Here is a 21,342-nt window from a genome sequence, read left to right on the forward strand (position 1 = left end):
GAAATTTTATTTAAAAAATACACCTCAACAAAATTTATTATTACAAATCATAAAAATGATATCTGAACACAGTACACGATACGTTTTCCTTTTCAACAAATCAATTAATTGCTTAATTTTACAGTAATCTACAGTTCACAATTCTCATTTGAAAAGAACATCACATATCATGCTCATGACTAAACGATCTATAATATAATAAAAACTGTGCAGATGCACACAGTTTGAACAATGTTATTCACAACAGAGATTAATAAAAAAACAAAATGATCCAATTATCTGCATAACAATTAAATACATGTAAATTAATTTAAAATTAGAAAGTACGAAAACAGAATTCAGCTGCTGTCCACACGTTGTAAAATAAATCTTTAATAATCTTAATTCATTTTTATACAACGCTACAAACCACAAATACAAATGCACATGATCATAAAAAATTTCCATTAACACATTTCAATTTGTTACTAAAAGTAAAATTCAACCAGAAAACTCTAATAAACACTAATAACAAAAACTGTAAAAACTTTTCCCATTAAAATAAAACAAAACTGCATCAACACAGAAAATAAAAATAAGACACGCCATTTAAAGTAGTGATACAAACACAATTAACATAATCAATATGTACCTATTAAACTAATTTAACTACATGCTAAGAAACATATGCTTTCTTTGATGCAAATAATGCTACTAATTGCAATTTAATAATTCTTTAACATACTCATTCCAAAAAATAAGCAAAAAGCTTACTTGTTCATTGACAATTCTGAAACAAAATGGGAAAAATTAGCAATGATTTCTCCAAAGCATCATCCTAAAATAAAGGCATCAAGGACTACAGTAACATATGACAAACAGGTATAAATGTATACTGTGCTATTCAAATAAACCAAATTGCGCACAAATAACACTTCCTACATTATATACTATACGGTAAATGACATTTGAAAATTCATAAAATTAAATAAAACTAAATAATACGTTCGGATAACATAATTTACTAAATGAAAATTTCAGGTTTAGGTGTGATACTTCGGTCCGTTCTGCTCGTCATTTTTTTCTTCCTACCTTTTATTGACTTCAGTAGATTTTTTTCACAAGTTAGTTTCAATCACTTGTAGAATATTAAAAAATTTCAAAAACCGCAGTTAACACCAGCGTGATTTATAATATCTTTATTAAGCTGAAAGATTTCATAAATAAATAACAGCAAGAAAAAGTGTGAAATAATTTCCTTGCAGATTTGTGGTTCAAGACTAAATACTCATATCTGTTATATATTCTTTTGATTCAGATGTTTAAAAAAAGCATTTCATTCTTATGTTATATGAACATATAAAAGATTAAATCGCCAGCATTCTTGACGCTGCAAATTAAATATTCGTGGAAATTCAAAGTAAACCTTGACGCCTCAAATCTTCATATGTTTTCTTGTTGACAACATTTCCAAGTGAATCTTCGTATTCCTCTTCGACTTCAGCTTTGAATCGTACACTTTCTTTCTCTTCTCTGAGTTTATTCCACACTGAAATACAAGTAACAGTGTTCACCATAAAGTAATAATAACAAGTATTCTGCTTATAAATAGTAAAAGAATTATCTCACAGTCCAAAGCATCAGAAATTGAAGTAATATTGGCAAAATGAGCTGTATTGGGAATTCCAAGACAACGCATACCATGGGCATGTCGCCATTCCTAAATGAAAAAATAATTAACAACATCACCAATATAAATAAATAAACAGTATTTACCGAAAAATGTTTCTGAAATGCTTTTGGTCCTTTGTAAACTTGATTACCACAAATTTCGCAAGGGAAGCTCAAGTTTAACCCATGCAGCTTGTACAACCAATATGGAATAGGCTAAAAGCAAATGTCGCCATATAATTTTCTGTACAATACGATCCACTTCATAAAATGACATCAACTTACTTTTCCATCCCAACCAAGAGGCAAATTTTTTGGATTATATGGTATATCTTCTTCTTCTTGTTCATCTGAAATGTTGCCAATTTCTTCCTCATCTTCTTCATATTCACCAAAAACACGAGCCTGCTTTCGTTCAACATTTTCTCTAGTCGCTTTTCTTAAATCCTTAAATGAAACACTTCGTAAAAATATTCACTTTCATCATTACAATGTAATCATACTTCCACTTGCTGTGCAAAATATGCCAACTGCGCCTCCATTTTGGCAATTTCCTTCTGCCGATCACGTTCACGTTTCATTTGTTCAGCTGCGCTAGTCTTAGCAAACAGTGAAGAGTCAATTTCATCAGATGTTTTGCCTTTTGTAGAAAATAAGCGCTGTGCTCTTTCGTCAAGCGTGCTTAAAAATTTCACTTTACAAAAATCACGAAACATATATACAATAAAAAACTTTCAATATTATACCCTCCGCATTTCAGTCCCAGTGCCATAAGGGCAGATTTCAGTCGATTCAAACCAACTGTTTTCAGTTCTTCAACCGTCTGGAAAGGCGTCAGATCTAAAAAGGCCCCGCTGTGGGAAAGAGCACTAACAGATTCTTTCGGCCATCCAGGAAAAGTCCCTTCTTCCCACTGATTTTCAAATTCTTGCTCAGCTTTCACTAAATCCTATAATAAAAATTCTTTTTCTTAACAACTGCATAAATGCACGCGTCATTAAACAAACTTCGGATATGTCAAGCAATGGCTTGACCCGTGCAATGACATCGACCAAATAATCCATGAGAAAACCTAAATATGCTCGATATTCTGCATTTTTCTTGCTTTTAGGAATGCTTTGAACGTCATCAAACGTATTAATATATGTTATATAGTCAACTCTCTGCAATTTAAACAACAATTTAGGAAAAAAACAAATAAATAAAATTAAAATCACCTCTACACCCTTTAAATTGATAAATTTATCATAGCATTCGTGCAAATCTAAAAATCGTCCATAACCTTCTTCATCTGTAAATTCAACCAAATCCGCATCATTTCTAAAAATGTTCAACAAGCTTGGTGGTAATTTGATTTTCTGTCATTATATATATACTGATATAAATCGTTCCCATTTTCCGTAAAACGTTGAAATTCAACAGATAACGGAATCACAATTTCATTAGGCGCATTACGATGAGCCTCTTTTAGCCGTCGAAAACGAGTGTAAAACTCGGCAAACTCATTGGGTCCACTAACTGCATTAATTTCAGCCTTTCGCAATCCATCTTCATCCACATAAACATCTTTCAGTCGCAGTGTTGACTCCAAATATTGCTAAATAAAATCACATAAGAATATAATTTATTTAAAAGTTTTAAGTCAAATTTATTTCACTGCTTTAAAAACAAAATATAGGCCACATAAATCACAACTAAAGAACAACTGAACTTACATCCACAAACACTTTCAAACGATGTTCTGAATTCACTCTTTCCTTGTACTAAAATAATATCACAGTTTATTTTGTTAAAATAAAAAAATATATATATATAGATAACAATAAATGACTATATTTACAGAATTTTTAGTTCTCAATGATTCGCGAACCATTGCGCAGATAATTCGCTCACGCTCTTCGTGCAAACGACGCTGAACTTCCAAAGGCGATTCAGTCATTTTCTACAGTAAATTCAATAAAATTAAAAATTAAAATAATTCAAATTAAAAAAAAAACAAAAAACTAAGTGAGAGTAAATTAAATTTCGCAAATTATAAACACTCAATTCACAAGCATTTCACATAACTGCAAAAGCACCTATAACTACTGCACAATGAAATGTGTATGTCTTCAGCTATGGAAGAATAATGATATAATTATAAAAATCAACAGTGCATAAATACGCTACATAAGTTACACAAACTTCACAATTAACCAAAATTAACACTACTCAAAACATTTAATTACAAAAACTAAAAACAAACTAAGGTATTATTGTGATCTACAGTAAACTAAAGTTAATTTTTTAATTAAGTGAAAATGATAATTGTTTTTAAAAAATGTGCTAAAAATTAATTTTAATTAATTTTCGTGTTAAAACTCAATAATATATTTTTTTTTTATTATAATTATGTTGTTAAGAATTTTTTGTTTAACCTTGTAAATCTCTTTTGTAGGTGGACTGTAAGTTTTTATTTATAAATTATTCAAACAGTGTCGTAGAATTCAATTTATTTCAATATTATACAGTTGAATCAAAAAACGGGGAATGAGACAGTAACTAACGAGTGATTCAAGCATCTGCATGGATAACTTTCTTGCTTGTGTTCCCTCCTCCCTCCAGACAACAGCAAAGGAACAGTCAAGCGTTTGGATAGATAGCTAGTATATATATCGACGAATATCAAACGGAAACGCAAATATTTACATTATAATTAACATGCAGGCTTTTTTGCAGCACTGACAGCAAGATAAGGCATTGTGCGCTTGATTTACTGCCAATATGAAGCACAGAAAAAGCGTATTTTGCGTATGTTATTACGATTTATATTGCGCGATGTTATGTGTCAGTTATTATTACGATTTGTTACGATGTTATGTGATCAGAAATATATTTGAAAGAGCACTCAGGAACATATTACAGTAGCACCAGCAGTCAATGCCCAGTTTGTAGGTAATGTGCGTGCGAAGTATGCGTGTGCGTTATATATATACATATTTTTCTTGTTACTCTGTTGTCATTACAAATAAACTCTCTGCACGCATTAATCACTACTCACGCACAACAGTCTACTAGGATCCAAGTCTAATATAGTAACGCATGAATATGTGATACTATTGATGCAAATTGTTACATACGGGAAATGACTGTTGGTTAAAAATATTGGTATTGGAAATGAACTGTCATATTCAAAAATATCTTATAGCTAGTACGACAACGCTCAGTAATGGAAATCATGTTCATCACAATATGAGCATTAACGTTATTCCATTCTAGAGAAAATAGCTTCACTACAGAATAAAAACTGACACTTGTTGTTAGATTCAAAACTGCTACTCCGTATTCGATGAAAATGGCTTTGCTGTGGGAAATGTTCTATGTAAGAACCAAGAGTTCGCCTTTTATGCTCAGGTTCGACTGCCTGCCAAACTCATTTGACATGCGGGAAGAGTAGTGGACTGTTCTGTTTTATTGTCCAACCGTTGATATGGTTACTCAAGAGGGCAATCGCGTTGGTTAAATACAAGTAGTTTCAAGCAAACTCAGACAAATACACGCTCGTTTATTCGGTACAAGTACAGGCTAGAGATGCGCACAACTTCGACAGCAACGAACATTCTGGAAGTTGAACTTTACAGTTCCCAAACTTAACTTCCACTTTTAGAGAAGCTCCTAGCGTGTGTAATGATTCGTCTTACTGCTCCTGGTTTCAGGAAAACGTTCCTGTATTTTTTCATACGGTTCATCCAGAGGAAAGATACCTTTCCTCATATTTCAACCAGGCAGAGGATCACGCGCACAGCCGTATCCCGCCAATGTCGTTATGAACAATTTTCCTACATCAGGTTCCTTTTTATTGGTGTGATTCTCAATTGGAATCGATATTGTTTTTATTTATTGTTAAAATATTTATTATTGACAATTTCTTTAATAAAATTTGTGTTATTTTTTAATTATCTAACATATTTTTTCTGCCATTTATTACAAATTAAATAGAATAATGACAATTAATGGTAAAATTACTGCATTTAATTATTTTTTGTAAATACTGCTGCATCAGTATTATTTATATTGCTTCTCAAGAAAGTCTACCTCATATCATTTATTTTATAATTATTCAGCATTTATGGTTACTTTTGTTTTAATTTATTTATTTATGCTTATATTTTAAGCAAACTTAAATGAAAAGCTGTAGGCTGTAGGTAGTGATGCCTCTTGTAAAAACAAGAATTCGAGTATTATTAATGTTAAAATCATTTTTTAAAAATACCATTAAATAACAAAAAACAAGTAAAGAGAAAATGGCGCACATTGTCGAACATGTTCTTCAAAACCGTTGGCCAGATCAACCAAATCAGCTTCCTTTCGAATCAACCGCTGCATATAAAATATGCACCGACTGCATGCGGCAAATATCCTTTTGAAATGTTACTAACGGATTTCAATACTGCAGATTTTTTATTTCAGAAGTTTGAAATTCAGTGGACTGACTATATAGAAAAATAAGTTTTACCTTTGATGTGTATTTAATAATTTTTAAAAGTATAAAAGTTTTAAAGTTCTTTTACCTATGAGATGTTATATATCGCTAGCATTCCTGATTAGGTATTATTAGCTGAAATCCTGAGCTATTTATACCAAAAAGAATGTATTTACGTCAGAACAAGTTACAAGTAAATCCGCTTCAGCACAGTCAATTCAAAGTATAAAAGTGATGCAAATCTTTCGTCAGTTTAACTAAAAGAAAATCTATGGAGCAGTAATCGACACAAAATACGCTAAACCTATTATTATCAACGATTTCTTTTTCTATAAATGTGTTATTTGTTTTACTTTGATGCACATTGTTTCATGCGGAAAATGGCTGTCGCTTAAAAATACTGGTATTGAGAATAAAGTGTTAAATTAAAATGTATATCTGAGTTGGTACAACAATACCGAGTAATGGAAATGTTGAGGTCTAGTGACAAGATGTAAGAACCTGATGTAAGAAAATTATTCATAACAACAATGGCGGGATAGGGCTGTGCGCGTGACCTTCTGCCTACGTGAAATGTTGAAAATAGTATTACCGGGTAATGTAGTTGACATAGCTCTACTATGTGCTCTCATTGGGGTACTTAAATTCGTGAATTTCCCGGGACTGATTTGCCTCAAATTTTATTACTTGACGTTGCAATTATTAAAAGGGAACTGTGAAATTAAATTTCCAGGGCATTCTTTACATGAAAGCCATTTTCAACCGAATTCAACGTAAATACTTTACGAATCTGCGACTAGACCACTTGCATTTAGCATTTGAAGTAAAGAAACAAAACATCAATAACTTTTCATTTATTTATTAATTAAACTGTTGCTTTGTATTTACGCATCGGTTATTGATAATTAAATGTCAAAACCTGCATGGAACAGAAACAAAAATTTAAAATATTTTATTTAAATAATAATTGCATAAAGGGCAAATTATTCTGGGTATATTTTCGTATCTGTTTCGGTGGGCGGTGATACCAATATAACCCCATCTCCACGAATAAAAAGCATTGGAAAAGTACGAGTATTCTTCTAGAAAAAAAAGTGTCAGTATAAAATTTTACATGAAAATATATATTACAGTATAAACTTCTTCATAAGTTTCATCGTCTATTTCAACAATTGTTTCTATTTCTTCCACATCACCTAGCACCATGTTCAAATGCTGATCATAAGCCTAAAAACACATCTTGCTATATAAATATCACTTAAGAGTTGATTTGCGATTACATGCAGACGACCACGTAATTCCCGATTGCTTCTCAGCTTCACAAAGATCCGTTCATCGAGGCTAAGACGAACAAGATCCATTGGCTCCTCAACAGTAGTACTGTGTTGTTTCTGAAACGGTGCGCAGACAAACATTAAAACTTTCATCTGCATTGAATTTAAAAAATACTTACAGACGATTTCTCATCTTCAGTCATTTCATTAAAATTTTCAAATTGTTCTTAAAATAAAAATATAAACAGCTATCAATTTCGTAAAGAAACAAAATAACAGAAAAAGGCTACAAAAAGAATACATTTAAAAAATCATATATACGAACAGAACATTATAATTATAACCGCGAATGCAAAATCATTCTACAAACTAAACTACAACTTAAATATTACCAACCCAAACACCATCTTTAAAACTAAAGAATGCAAAAATAAAATTCTTGGTGCGTATACTGTAACTGTTATTCAAGTTTCAATTTTTCAGTTTAAAATTAATTCATTTAATTGTTAAATAATTAGTTTATGCAACAATTAAAGCAATTAAATAATTAATAAAACGTATTATGCATGTAAAGAAAATTTTATGTTCATATAAAAAGCTAATGTATGAATCATATTATTGGCTATTAACGCTGTCCTGAATACAAAATTGAGTGCCTTACTTTATTAATTTCACAAAAATAATTTATTAATTTAGTGTGCTTTGAAAAATGATTTCAAAGTCACAATATCACGTAAAAAGTATATTAACCAGAAAACATAAATATTGTAAATCAGAATTACAGTATACTCATTTAAAGTTAGATGTGATAAATTAAATAGTAATGTAATCTTCATTTTAATGAAAATTATTTACACCATTATATATAAATATATACAATGCATTTCGGATGATACAAAATTATGTTCCTTGATTATCGTTACCTACAGGAATTGTATTTTTTACCAGCGACAAATAATTTAGCAATAATAAACGTCGTGATGTACGCTAATGCAAATATTACATCTGAAATAAAATCCGAAAGAACCGATAAATTGTTACAATCTGAATCTTCTGGACGTTTTACATTTAAAGAAAAAATACTTGAAGTGATTAAAAGATATCCAAATGGTTGCCCAGACAGTGTTTTGAGATCGGAAATTTCAGCGAAGGAAGTGAAAGACATGGCTAATTCTATAAATGAATTGTTAGCTGAACATCGAATCGATCTTCTGAAAAGTGGAAACGAAATTTATTATAAATTCATTAGCGAAAGTGCTGTTGTGGACTCAATGATACCTTTGGATCCGTTGGAAAAGTTACTTTACCAGTTAATTGCGGACGCTAAAAATATGGGAATTTGGATTGGAGATCTGAAGACCAAATCAAACATTCCTCACAGGCGTTTGATGAAAGTAATACGTTCTATGGAAAATCGGAAAATGATCAAAACATACCATTCTATGGCCCATTCAAGGAAAAAAGTTTGCGTGCTCTATGATTTACAGCCTCATCCTACGATAGTCGGTGGTTCCTTTTTCACTGATGAAATGTTTGATACCGAATTTTTGGCTTCAATATCTGAATACTGCCTGAAATTTTTGAAATCCAAAGCTGACAGCGCCAGCCACTTTCCAACGTTTATCAATCGAATGAATAAACGTAATGCTACTGTAGAAGAGGTTAGGAAATTTCATTTTTATCTTTCGCATTGTTGACAGTACTTTTTACTGGAGTATAAATATCATACGTAGCATCTTAATCCTGGAATTAATGTTAGAAAATTTAAATTTATAATTATAAAAGTTCATCCAATTATTATTTTATCGTACTTGTTAAATTATTTATTAACGTAGAACGTTTTTTAGATTTGGCAGTTTCTTTGCAATTCAAAAATATTAAATGTGAACCTTAGCCAGATAGAAGTGGAACGTGTTTTGGAAAATCTGGTGCATGATTCACAAATTGAAAAGAAATTTGAAAATGCTAGGCCAGTATATTTTTTAGCAAAGCCATTGGAAAGGAATCAGGGTATTTTGCATTCTCCATGTTTAAGCTGTGAAATAGCGCTAGACTGTGTTAAAGGTGGAACAATATCGCCTAACACTTGCCAGTATTTTTCAGATTGGCTTTTAGATGAATGAATGGTTTATTGAATAAAAGCTCAAAATGTATAACTGTTTTCATGCTATGTCGGGTTCCAGTTTCTCTTGTAAATATGCTATGTTTCGAACAGAACCAAAAAAATCTGTTATAAGCACTTTTGATGGATCTTTATTGAATAAATCTGTGCGGACTCCAACCGTTGAAAGACATTTTGATTTCGGGCAACAAGCAAGCTAAAAATGATAGAACTATTAGAGTTAAGAAGTTTCCATGCTTACAAACTTACAAATTCTGCCAATGTTCGGTTGCTATTTGGCCATACAGACTGTAAAAATCCTAACGCATAATATGTATATCGGTCAATCATGTACACACCGAGAGTAGAATCTAGATGATGCTGAAAGCATATTTCATAAAAATATTTTTCTACAGTTAAAATTTTATTACTAATGAATGTCACTTTAAATATAAAATATCGCTCTGCTATTATTTCCATAAGTATTTAAAACACACTATAACTTATTATTATAAAAAATAATTACCGACAACGAGTCTTCTCCAATCATGCTACTTCCAAGTGCTATAACATTAGGACTATAAATTTTTTGATACATCGATGCAGCCTGACAAGTGTCAACGATAAGCATCAATTCATGGTATCTGAAAGAGACTGTAAAATTCACAATAAAAATGATCATTTCTTGTACATGCCTGTTTTTTTGCCACATTTGTTCAATTGCATCCGCTAAATCAATATTAGTAACTTCTTCGGCGTCTTGAAATTTTAAGAACCCGTCTCCTCCATGACCTATAAGCTAATATTCCATTAATTTTTATATAAAAAAATAAATGCAATTTTTGTTTGGAAAAACGGCTTTGATAACTGTAACGTGATCTTCAATTACTGATTCACAACGTATCATTAAAAACAACTAAATTTATTTTGGTTTTATTTTATCAGTGTAATCCGTGATAATTTACAAAATTATGTACCTGTCATGTAAATAAGTACGTTGCTTTGATAATCCGATAGAAGTCGTTTTGAACGTGAAGTTGCTGTTGGAACACGACCAATTAATATTCGTATAAAGTTTTCTACAGTAACTTCGTAACCTCTATAATCGACTTCCACATCTTCGCCATACAAATTAATAGGATGAAAAGCACTATTATATAATGCACCTAAAAAATAACATGGTACAATATGGAATGATTTGTTGTACAACAAATTCATTTCATTTGAAATTCAAAATTTCCAAATCTTGTGCTAAAAAAATTTACCTGGCTTCGGATTCCGGGGATTGCAAGGCATATCATCAGCCAGCATCATAATAATCTGACTAAATTTAAAAGAAAATTTTCTATTTACAATTTCCATAATAAGTCAACAATATAACATGTGAAAAAAATTTTAAAGTTTTGTATGTCAGACTTATATTAAATAAATATTTTCTGGTAATTTTAAAAACAAAAGAAGTTATAAATAATTATAAAGGGCAAGAATTCTAATAAACATCAAAGTTGATGCGTTACCTGTCAGGAATACCCAGCTTCTTCACACTATGATACATAGAAAGTACATTTGCTATGTGACGATAATTGAACCAGAATCGTGAAGTACACACAAAAACAGCCCAGTTATTAGTATGGCCGGCGGCATAAAAAAAACCATTAAGTTTTTCCTGAAATTATATAAATCACAGCCATACTCACATAAATACTAAAAAAGTAAATACATTTAAAATTATTTAAATTTTTTCAATTCATTATTCATTCAAAAGAAAACTTACATCATGTAAAGCATCCACCGCAATGAAAATAATCCAAATCCATGACAGGTGGGAAATTAAATTCAGCGCCATATCACACTTAAAATACTTCAGCTGTGATTGTTAAATATTCTTTTTTAACAACACATTTTGTATTGATTTAAACTTCAGTGTTATAAATAAAACCAAATTATCTCATAGCAAGATAAAATGGCTGAAAGAAATCATTTTCTTATTATAATACAGTAATTAGTAAAATTCAAGCTTATTGAAATTGTACTTTTGAATTTCAATGTTATTGTTAAAGCGAAATCACAATTTCGCCCTCGAGCTTAGTGGACTGTATAATTGGTTTTCGTCGCAATAACAGTCAATCAAACCAAACGGAGTGTTGACACAGTTTATTAAGACAGCTAACTAACAAGCCAAGACAATACAACAGGAAAAGACGCAATATCACACAACACACACAGCCACACACACACGCACTTGACGTCACTACTACGCCTACTGTAGTCCTTCCTGATTCGCAGGTTCCCACTACCGAAACCTGGCTGTTACGTCCGTAACATCCTCCCCCGGCGATGGGGAATTTCCTTCCCCATCGATTATGCGGGCTGGCTCCAGCACTACCAGTTTAGCGACTGGCCCGGTGATTTCTGAGGTGGACGTGCGGATCCGGGCGGCTCTGCTCACTCCATCTTGGCCTGGGAATAGCTGGATCACCACTCCCAGAGGGCAGCGTGTTCGTGGACGACTGTCCTCCAGTATCAACACCAAGTCGTTGATTTTTGGGCCAACACCGTTATTTCTCCACTTGTTGCGAGGTAGCAGCGAAGCGATGTAAGTGCTCCTCCAACGGCGCCACCATCTTGCCATCAACCGCTGATGGCAGCACCAATCCATCTCCCGATGTGGGTGTCTTCGTGTACATAGGCCGGTCGTTGCGTGACGGCAACCCGGCCTTCTGTGCTTCGGCTGCCCGCAGCCTCGATCCTCGCGCCTCATGCGCTCCGTTGGGATCCAACCGCGTTGCTCGATCGCGTTTAACGATCGACGTACCTCTGTGGGCAGCGCTCCCCAGTGCATGGGGCAGATTCGGGTCTCTGTCCACACGTGCCTCCCTGGAGGCACTGCCGGGTGACCCGTGGACCCCGGCGCGTCCGGATTCTGATCTCTTACCAGCGGTTTCCGAGTTACTTCAGTCCGGTGCGGTTCCCCTTCAGTCCGCTCAGCGTCCCCGTGTTTGCCCTTTGCCGACGGGTGCCTGCCAGCGAAGCGCGGACGGTGCACGCTGGTTTGCCACACCCCCGCTGCATTCCCTTTGATCGTTGAATGCCTGGGGTCAGCGGCGTCGTCCATCGTCGACGCCAATTCTGACTGTCTTGATGGGCTGTGTCCCACTTGCGACAACCGTGTGGTCCGTCCTGAGCCCTCAAGACCGCGCCGCCGAGCTTGTAGTGGCTCGGCTGGCCATCCGGGTCCCTGCAGCCAGGGTTTCCCGGTTATCCACTTCTTCAAGCCTCGCTCCCCAGCGAGCTGTCGACTGGTCCGTTGGACGACGTTATGGAGGCCTCGTTGCCCTGAGTGTCGCGGGAGACTGACCTGACTCTTCTCTGCACTAGACGTCGTGGTCTCCTCGCGCTTCTCCATAGCCTCCTTGTTCCCTTCTGGAACGTCTTCTTCCGGGATGATCTCCACTGCCTCGATCTCCCCTGTTTTCCGCAACGCGACATCGGCGGATTTCCCAGAATTCGTCAGGAAGGTTTCCACTTCCGCAGTCCACCTGGGGCTTGCTCTCCCACGAACTACCCAGACGAATAGCGCCTCCAACGCTACTGGACCGCCGGTCGCCCTGCTCCTCATACGACCGGTGACGAAGCCAAAGTAGTAGTCGACCTCTATCCGCACGTCGACTCCTATGGGCGGCCATTGCCGCCGCTTCATCTTGGTGACAGCCGCCTCCTGCGACTTGTCCGATATGTCCATCTCCCCCTGTCGGACCTTCTCGCGGATCCGCTGGATGGCAAACGCTCCCATGCGGCGACTTGCCACCGGCTGGCCCAAACTGCCAACGGCCCCCGACCGGACGTCAACTTTCCATAGTCCACGCTCCCGATCCACGAAGCCTCCGACCTTCCCAACACGGAGATTTCCATACGATCTGTCGAGCTCCAACCTCTTCGACGCCACGGCTCCATCTGCGGCGGGGTCTCCGGCCGGCGCTTTTCTTGACGACCCAACCTCCCCGAACTTCCGCATGGGGCTGTCATCCGAATCTTCGCCTTTCGACAAGACTTTGGCCTCGATGGATCGTCTTCGGGCGGCTCTCCCGCACGTGATCCACCCAAGGCGGGTCTCCACGGCCACTGACCCACCTGTCGCTCTTCGAATGCGACCGGTCACGAGCTCGTAATAGTAGTCGATGCCGACCAATACATCGACCATGAGCGGCGTCCCTTGCCGCTGTCCCCCCTTGGGTACGGTCCTTGCCGGTGTCCCGTCCGAGGACTCCGCCGGCCCTGATTTACCGTAGACCCGAGGAATTGCAAGCGCCTTCACCATGGTGCTTGTGTCCGGTCGGCCTGAGCTTCCAACCGCTCCAAGCCGAAATTCCACTCTACGCCATCGGCGCTCCGGCCCTACACGACCTCCGAGAGTTGTGAGGCGACAACGTTCATGGGGCCCAGTGAGTCCGAGAGCTTTCGCCACGTCCTTCCGGATGAAGGAGATTGCGGCCCCGGTGTCCAGCAGGCAATTCACCACCACGTGGTTTCCGTTTGGCCCATAAGCGCAAGCACGGGCGGTCTGGAGTCCTTTCCCGGAGGTGCTTCGCACGACCAAAAGACCCTGGTGGGTGCGGTCAGACTCTGAAGACCCTGTCGATTCCCTCGTCGAGGGCGGATGAAGGAGCCGATGATGCGCCTGGCGACATCCGTCCACTCCACAGGGTCGACCTCCTCGGCATCCTCTCGCCATATGCCCGGTCTCCAGACATCGAAAGCAGACTTCCTTGGTTCGCGCCATGTCTCTCCTCCTGGACAGGTCCGCCTTCAGGAACTTCTCACACTCTGCCGCCTTATGCTCCCCACCACAGAACGGGCTGCCCTTGGCGGCGACCACTGCCAACGCCGCCGCAGTTGATCTGATGCGATCCCCATATCTCTGTTCAGGACGCGACGGTTGCGACGAGGGCGTCCGTTGTTCCGACTTCACTGCAGGTGTTTTCGCTTCTTCTCCATTCAACTTGGCGAGCAGATTCGCCTGCCATTGAGCGAATTCCAAAAATTTCTGCAGGTTGTCCTCTTCTTCGTCTGCATCCGGTCCGATGTTGGTGTCCCAGGCCCTTATCAATGCCGGGGGAAATTTGTCCAGCAACATCGGCATCAGGACCTCACTTGCGGGGAGATGGCCGGCGAATGGATCTCTATCCAAAGCAGTGAGACAACGCAGATGTTTAGTCACTTCGTCCACCATGGACTGGATGCCCCGCTCCGACATCTCGCGGCACGCTGGCTCCCTCCATAGGGCAGCCAAATGCTCGCGTATCACTTGTCTCGGTCGACCGAAACGCTTCTTTAAGATGTCGACGGCCTGGGGGTAGTTCTCTGGAGTGAGCGGGATGCCTTCAATGGCGTTCCTCGCCGTCCCTTCGGTGTTGGACAACAAGTAGGTGAACTTGGTGGCGTTGTCCAAGTCATTCCGTTTGTGTACATTGGCCTCGAACTGGGCCCAAAAGGAAGGGAATTCCAACACCTTCCCCGTAAACTTCGGGAGAGTCACCTCCGGCAACCTCCCATTGCTGGACCGGACCGCCGGCATGCCCGCGCTAACATTGCCGCTACCTATGGGGCCTTCTCTGCGCGCCTCAACCATCCTTGCGCGTGCACGAGCCTTTCCCTCACGGTAGGTCTGGCGACATAACGCCCAGGCATCTATCGCGGCTTGCCGCTCTTCACCTTCCAGGTCCAGCTCCACTTCGGTTTGGAGCGCGTCTGCGGCCCGGAACGACTCCTCCATTAACGAGACCTGCTCTTCCACCTCAAAGACATCGGCGGATCTGATGCACAACTCATCCAGTTCTGCCAACAATCGGTTCAGCCGATCCTTGAGGGCCACGAGTTTCTTGCTCCGTGATTTCGCAGAGGACGCCATGGTATCCACTATCCATAGGTCGCTGGTTCGACTCCGGCTCGGAGGACCAAATGTTAAAGCGAAATCACAATTTCGCCCTCGAGCTTAGTGGACTGTATAATTGGTTTTCGTCGCAATAACAGTCAATCAAACCAAACGGAGTGTTGACACAGTTTATTAAGACAGCTAACTAACAAGCCAAGACAATACAACAGGAAAAGACGCAATATCACACAACACACACAGCCACACACACACGCACTTGACGTCACTACTACGCCTACTGTAGTCCTTCCTGATTCGCAGGTTCCCACTACCGAAACCTGGCTGTTACGTCCGTAACAGTTATTACTGAAATTACAATGAAATTTAAAAAATGCTTTACTTTTTTAGTATAAACGTAAAATATAAATGCAATCCTCAATGCCCTATTTTAAATGCTTTTATGTGGATAAAGCCAATTTTTACATAGTAAATCTTAATTTTTGTTTACTGTAATTAAGATACCGTGATTGCAAAATCTGATTTTAATCCCCTTTTCTGCATTTCTATTTTGCTTAAACTGTAATGTGTGTGCATTTATTTTTTATATTTAGAATTTTGTAACGCAATGCCAAAACCAAAAATAAAACGACATATAGGAAAAAGTAATATATCTCGACAAGGTAAATTTTCCTCTAAAATTTTTTATTATGTTTAAAATTTTTATTTTGAACATTTTAGAAATTCCATTTAAAACAACGTATGGACAGCATATATTGAAGAATCCTCTAATAGTTAATAGTATTATAGAAAAGGTATACTTTGTAGTATGAAGCGAAATATGCAATTTGAAAAATTAAGTTTTAACTGTCATTATTCATAGTATTATTTAAAAAATAGTTGTTGATTGTTGCCTTACTAATTTATTTATTTTTCAATTCCATAGGCTGCTATAAAACAAGGTGATACGATTTTTGAAGTTGGTCCCGGTACAGGAAACTTAACAGTGAAACTTCTAGAGAAAGCAAGAAAGGCAAAATGCAGTTTATTTATTTATTTATTTATTTACTTTACCTTTGTTTCATATTTTTAAGGTTGTAGCCTGTGAAATTGATTACCGTTTAGCTGCTGAGCTGACAAAGCGTGTCCAGGGCTCGTTAGTCTGAGTTGAACTTTTTCGTTGAATGGAAAAGCTTTACATGTTTGTTTTTTATAGAGCGCTTCAGAGTAAGTTGGAAATTTTGCCGGGTGATGCTTTAAAAGTCCAGTGGCCATTTTTTGATGTTTGTGTTGCGAATTTGCCTTTTCAAGTAATTTTCATTAATTATCAAGTAATTTTTTACAACTGAATTCTTTCAGATTTCGTCTCCATTTGTATTTCGACTTTTATTGCATCGTCCACCTTTTCGGTATTTATAACAATTTAAAATAGTGTTGCTTTTTAATTTTGAAAAATTATGCTTCACAGATGTGCTGTGTTGATGTTTCAAAAAGAATTTGCCGAACGACTTGTCGCTAAACCAGGCGACAGACTTTATTGTCGTTTATCAGTCAATGTACAGCTGTTAGCTAAGGTTAATGCTGTGATAAGGGTTGGTAGGAACAATTTTCGACCACCTCCAAAAGTGGACGCTACTGTTGTTCGTTTTGAATTGAAAATGCCACCGCCTCCAATTGATTTTCAAGTTTGTACTTTAATTTACTTTCTTTTAGTTCTACATAATTTATTTCAGGAGTGGGACGGTTTGTTGCGCATTGCTTTTCTGAGAAAAAATAAATCTTTGTCATCTGCATTCAAATTTAAAAAAGTGTTAGATATGTTGGATAAAAATTATCGTGTTCATTGTTCAGTGAACAATATTGTATGTTAATTTAATACGTTTTTTGTATTCAAGCTAGTTCATGATGTCTTCTATTGTTAGAAAATTGAAGACGATTTCAACGTCAAATCTGAAGTATATCGAATTTTGAATGAGAAAAATTTTCAAGATTGTCGGGCTCGTACCATGACTATTGATGATTTTTTAATGTAAGCATTAAGGTAAGCATTTCTATGTCCAATAAGTAAGTATTTTGTTTTTTAGCCTTCTTGAAGCATTCAATTCTGCTGGCTTCCATTTTCGTTAAACTTTTTGTTCGCTTCATTTGCTTTGTTTTGAAAAAAATGTTAGCGTACATAAAGAAATAATTTTTCAAATGCTATACTGGATGCCATTGCTGAAAATAAAAATCAGTTTGAATGCTTAACTTTTGCATTACTTAATTCAGTGATTAAAAATCATATTACTATTTATAAAATGGAAGAATAATACGAAATCAATTCAAAATTAGGCATAACTGGTTATACACATGTAAAAATCAGAGATTCTGCCAGAATAACAGCAAACTATTTCCGATGAGCAGCAGACGTGCTACTTTTGTCGGTACATCCACCAAAAAACATATCTTCTAATCATCTACATATCTGCTGACACAATCTGAGCAGTATCTTAGTTGTGTATGTGCGACTGAATTTGATGTGATGCCACTTTGGGATGAAAATCACAAGGTAGATCTTAACTGAAACAAATACTGTCCACTATGTTCAGAGACAAATCAAAATGTTTTTTTTTCATATTCATTAGTAGTAATTTCTTAATTAGCAAAAGTATGTTTAATAAATTAAATCAAAAAACTTCCCAATCATTTTTAATAACATACTAAAATAATGTAATAATTGCCAATATTAAAAAAAAAGTCATAATTCATGTTCGGGATTTAAGCTTTCCGGTAAAGTATCACAAGCAGCCGGACTTTGAAATGTGAGTACATATTCGCAAATTGATGGCTCTGATGAGGAAAGCAGACTGTTTTCAATTCCACATTGAATGATTACCTTAAAAATTACGCATATTAAATTCTTTTGCAATTTAATTAATTATTGGTTTAGTAAATTTCTCACCGTTGCTGATCTCGTGGGACCATTCCAGCAAGACATTCCATTTTCATAAATTTGTTTTAACTTTCCGCCAGTTTTTTCCAACCAACGACCCCAATTTCTTAAAAATTAAAATTAAAAACATTAAAACATGTAATTGCAAAAAATCGAAAATATATTTCCCTACCCAAGGTGTACTCTGTGGTCGCCATTTAAGCTAATTTGATAAACATCTTTAAATAAACACAGCTTGTACGTATATTCAGCATCTTTAATTTCAAAGCACTGTTTGTTGAGAGGTAAGAAGGCATCTTCTGGGCCAAAATCTTGGTTAAGCAAATCTTCAATATCTCTAAAACATTAAACGATAATAAATTTAACAAATACTTTTTTGTATATGATAATTTTGAAAAGTGTAAAAAATGAAATATCCATTTTCAAAATTATCATCGGATATTCAAAGTCCTATTAATAACGTGTGTTTTACATTTAAGCTATCCGTGCACTACATAATATATATGCATTGTAGCATAAATGAAAAGATTACCGTATATCACTATCAAGTTGCGATACTTTTCGTTCGATTTCATAGAATTCAGATCTTGCAACTTGTGCCACTGAAACAAATATGACAAAAAGTGAAAAAAAAACAACGATAAGATTATTAAAAAGTTTAAAATTGGTTACAATCTATAAGTTGTTGAGTTTCATTGCTGTAAGAAATATTTTCGTCATCAGGTAAATCTTCTTGCGGTAAAAAGTCAAACTAAAAAAAATCACAGTAATCAAATTTCACAGCTGCGCAACTGATAAGAATTGAAGTATAATACTGTAACAGAATGTTATTGTTACGTCTTGTCAAGTATAATAATACAATTTTCTTCATTTACAAATAACCGCTTCTCAAAAGATTAATTTCACTAACCTTTCTAATTCTTTTGTTAATATTTCTTTTTTTGAACTAAAAAATATTATGAAATATTAGTAACTGCACTGTAGTAATAAATGTAATTCAAACATTAAATAAGTTTTTCATTACAATATCAGTATTGAATTCGTTTTCCTCTTTTATTATATTTTCTTCTAAACTTTCCTGATTCTCATAATCTTGTGTTAATTCCTGAAATGTAATTAATTTAAGATATGCATTAAAAAATTTTTCGGAACATATAGTCAATATATTAATTGAAACTCCGGTTCTACCCAGATTGAATAAAACTATTCAGTTTAAATTCGCTTTCGATAATTAATTAGAATATAAAAAATAATTTTAGAATAAACTAGAATTAGCAAACACAAATACGGTACTGCTTTAAAGTCAAACTATACGTGGCAATAATAATTTAAAAACAACATCGGCATCATATACATTACTTTAGCGTCTAAATCGTCAGCTTCAGCATCTCGATAATCTAATTTTGCATCCATTTCAGCTACTGATTCTTCAACAGGAGCAGCAGGCTTTTCCTCATCATGACTATCCTCTTCTACCTAAGTATAGCATTTCTGATATTCATCAATAAAAAATTCTGAAATCACCTCTGGTTTATAAGTATGCTCTATAGCGTCCCAAATGTGTGAAACAAAGTGATCAACTTCTACTTCTGTTTCGTTTCCAAGAAATATCTATTAACATTAAATCATTAAATGTAATAAAGGAAAAAATTGCTTACATTAGCCTCTTCAACTGTTACTACACCATCTTCATCAACATCAAATTCTTTCCTTAGCTGCATTTCGTCAGTTGTAATTCTAAAATTTTTCCATATAAACTTATAAAATATATCAATATAAACTTTCGAGTGATATGATTTTTTCCGTGAATTAGCTATAAAACTTCATCACTCAAGTAGAGCACAAGTGGAAGAATAAGAGAAAATTAAAGTGTCGGTAAAAAATAATAAATTAATACCTGATTTTTTCATACGGTAAATTTGCTAATTATAAATTTTTATGAGTATTGCGTACAATATGTATATGGGATTAATTCAAAATTTTAAGTGATAAACAATACAAGTCAGTTATTATTAACAGAAAAAACATTTCATGTGAAAAATATAAAATTAGTAAACAATACAAAATAATTTTTATTTACTTCCCATCTTGATTTACATCCAATGTTTTAAAGGCAACTGACGCTTTAGCCTTTCGTTCTTCTTCTTTTTTCAGTTTTCTTGCTTCTGTAAAGATAATATAAATTCGCATGCGAAACAAATTTGGGCTTTACCGTTCCATGCTTGCAGTTCAGCATCTCTGGCTTCATTCTCTGCTTTTGAAGCTTCTTCATTCTTATCTTAAGTATCTTAATTATGGAATTATAAATCAAATTCAACTTACTTCTTGCTTGGTCGTAACTAGCTTGAATAGCTTCCCTTTCTGCCAGGGCTGCCTCAAGTTTACTCTTTAACAAAATATTTATCATCAGTTTATGCCTCTCAGCAAACCTGACAACTATGTATCACTTTTTTTTCAGTTTTCACTTGTTCTGCTTCTTTAACAAGACCATTTCGAATAGCATTGCCTTCACGTTGTATGGCCTGCTGTTTCTCGAGCTCTTCTCTCATCTTTCGGCCTATCTCTTCGCAAATATTCGGACATTTTACACGTCCGAGCCATTCATCACTTCCATCACAGCAGTCTTAATATAATAAAATAAATGCTGTTCTTATCAAATAGATTATACTACTAACCGCAAATCCCATCGTTTACCCAGCTACTGTGTATATTTTTGGATTCCGCTGCAAGATTTACACAATGGAAAAAACCATTCGGGCAAGCAGCTGTTCCTGGCTCATCACTTCCATCTTGACAATCGCAATAGTCGTCATTTACCCAATCAAATGAAATTGAAGCTGAGCCATCTAAGCATTTGAAATTTTTACTGGGATCATACAAAGGCTTGCCTAAATTTGAAATATATTAAACTTCTGAAAGTGCATTTTGTTCAAAATTAAATAGTCCTCACGGTCAAGAGGTATGCCGAACAAACGATCAACAAAGACTGCTGATGCGTGAATTTCAGCGATGACAAAAATTAATTTTAAGAAAACATCACCAATGGTAGCCATT

The 21,342-nt window shown here is 36.0% G+C and overlaps 6 protein-coding genes across 6 annotated transcripts; 2 read left to right on the forward strand and 4 right to left on the reverse strand.

The window, feature by feature from the left end:
* Positions 1–316: 316 nt before the first annotated feature.
* Tsp_00418 (splicing factor 3A subunit 3) lies at positions 317–4,627 on the reverse strand. The gene is made up of 16 exons (XM_003376154.1): positions 4,553–4,627; positions 4,197–4,292; positions 4,068–4,092; positions 3,896–3,912; positions 3,491–3,592; positions 3,366–3,413; positions 3,027–3,247; positions 2,868–2,970; positions 2,658–2,813; positions 2,397–2,599; positions 2,154–2,331; positions 1,936–2,097; positions 1,756–1,866; positions 1,609–1,699; positions 1,406–1,528; positions 317–369 (listed from the first exon to the last, which is right to left on the reverse strand). Exons 1-16 carry the CDS (start codon positions 4,625–4,627, stop codon positions 317–319), a joined length of 1,764 nt encoding a protein of 587 aa, XP_003376202.1.
* Positions 4,628–7,095: 2,468 nt separating this feature from the next.
* Positions 7,096–7,589, reverse strand: Tsp_00417 (putative LSM domain protein). The gene is made up of 4 exons (XM_003376155.1): positions 7,566–7,589; positions 7,393–7,503; positions 7,244–7,339; positions 7,096–7,194 (listed from the first exon to the last, which is right to left on the reverse strand). The coding sequence occupies exons 1-4, from the start codon at positions 7,587–7,589 to the stop codon at positions 7,096–7,098; spliced, it is 330 nt and encodes a 109-aa protein (XP_003376203.1).
* Positions 7,590–8,288: 699 nt separating this feature from the next.
* Tsp_00416 (RNA polymerase Rpc34 subunit family protein) lies at positions 8,289–9,420 on the forward strand. Its single transcript, XM_003376156.1, has 3 exons — positions 8,289–8,780; positions 8,874–9,047; positions 9,373–9,420. Exons 1-3 carry the CDS (start codon positions 8,289–8,291, stop codon positions 9,418–9,420), a joined length of 714 nt encoding a protein of 237 aa, XP_003376204.1.
* A 438-nt stretch (positions 9,421–9,858) lies between these two features.
* Positions 9,859–15,395, reverse strand: Tsp_00415 (GPI-anchor transamidase). The gene is made up of 7 exons (XM_003376157.1): positions 11,802–15,395; positions 11,262–11,354; positions 11,005–11,153; positions 10,753–10,811; positions 10,465–10,653; positions 10,018–10,279; positions 9,859–9,868 (listed from the first exon to the last, which is right to left on the reverse strand). The coding sequence occupies exons 1-7, from the start codon at positions 15,393–15,395 to the stop codon at positions 9,859–9,861; spliced, it is 4,356 nt and encodes a 1,451-aa protein (XP_003376205.1).
* A 578-nt stretch (positions 15,396–15,973) lies between these two features.
* On the forward strand, positions 15,974–17,483 carry Tsp_00414 (dimethyladenosine transferase). Its single transcript, XM_003376158.1, has 10 exons — positions 15,974–16,039; positions 16,098–16,171; positions 16,303–16,362; positions 16,451–16,512; positions 16,573–16,666; positions 16,716–16,765; positions 16,825–17,041; positions 17,090–17,218; positions 17,279–17,385; positions 17,441–17,483. Exons 1-10 carry the CDS (start codon positions 15,985–15,987, stop codon positions 17,481–17,483), a joined length of 891 nt encoding a protein of 296 aa, XP_003376206.1. The 5' UTR covers positions 15,974–15,984.
* Positions 17,484–18,093: 610 nt separating this feature from the next.
* Positions 18,094–21,341, reverse strand: Tsp_00413 (glucosidase 2 subunit beta). The gene is made up of 16 exons (XM_003376159.1): positions 21,239–21,341; positions 20,964–21,176; positions 20,718–20,911; positions 20,611–20,674; positions 20,501–20,566; positions 20,369–20,453; positions 19,947–20,025; positions 19,813–19,899; positions 19,648–19,764; positions 19,313–19,393; positions 19,199–19,234; positions 18,961–19,039; positions 18,821–18,890; positions 18,521–18,625; positions 18,298–18,394; positions 18,094–18,231 (listed from the first exon to the last, which is right to left on the reverse strand). Exons 1-16 carry the CDS (start codon positions 21,339–21,341, stop codon positions 18,094–18,096), a joined length of 1,614 nt encoding a protein of 537 aa, XP_003376207.1.
* Position 21,342: the final 1 nt, after the last annotated feature.

The sequence above is a fragment of the Trichinella spiralis genome (genome assembly GCF_000181795.1).
Source record: "Trichinella spiralis strain ISS 195 chromosome Unknown Scfld4, whole genome shotgun sequence".
Classification (NCBI taxonomy): domain Eukaryota; kingdom Metazoa; phylum Nematoda; class Enoplea; order Trichinellida; family Trichinellidae; genus Trichinella; species Trichinella spiralis.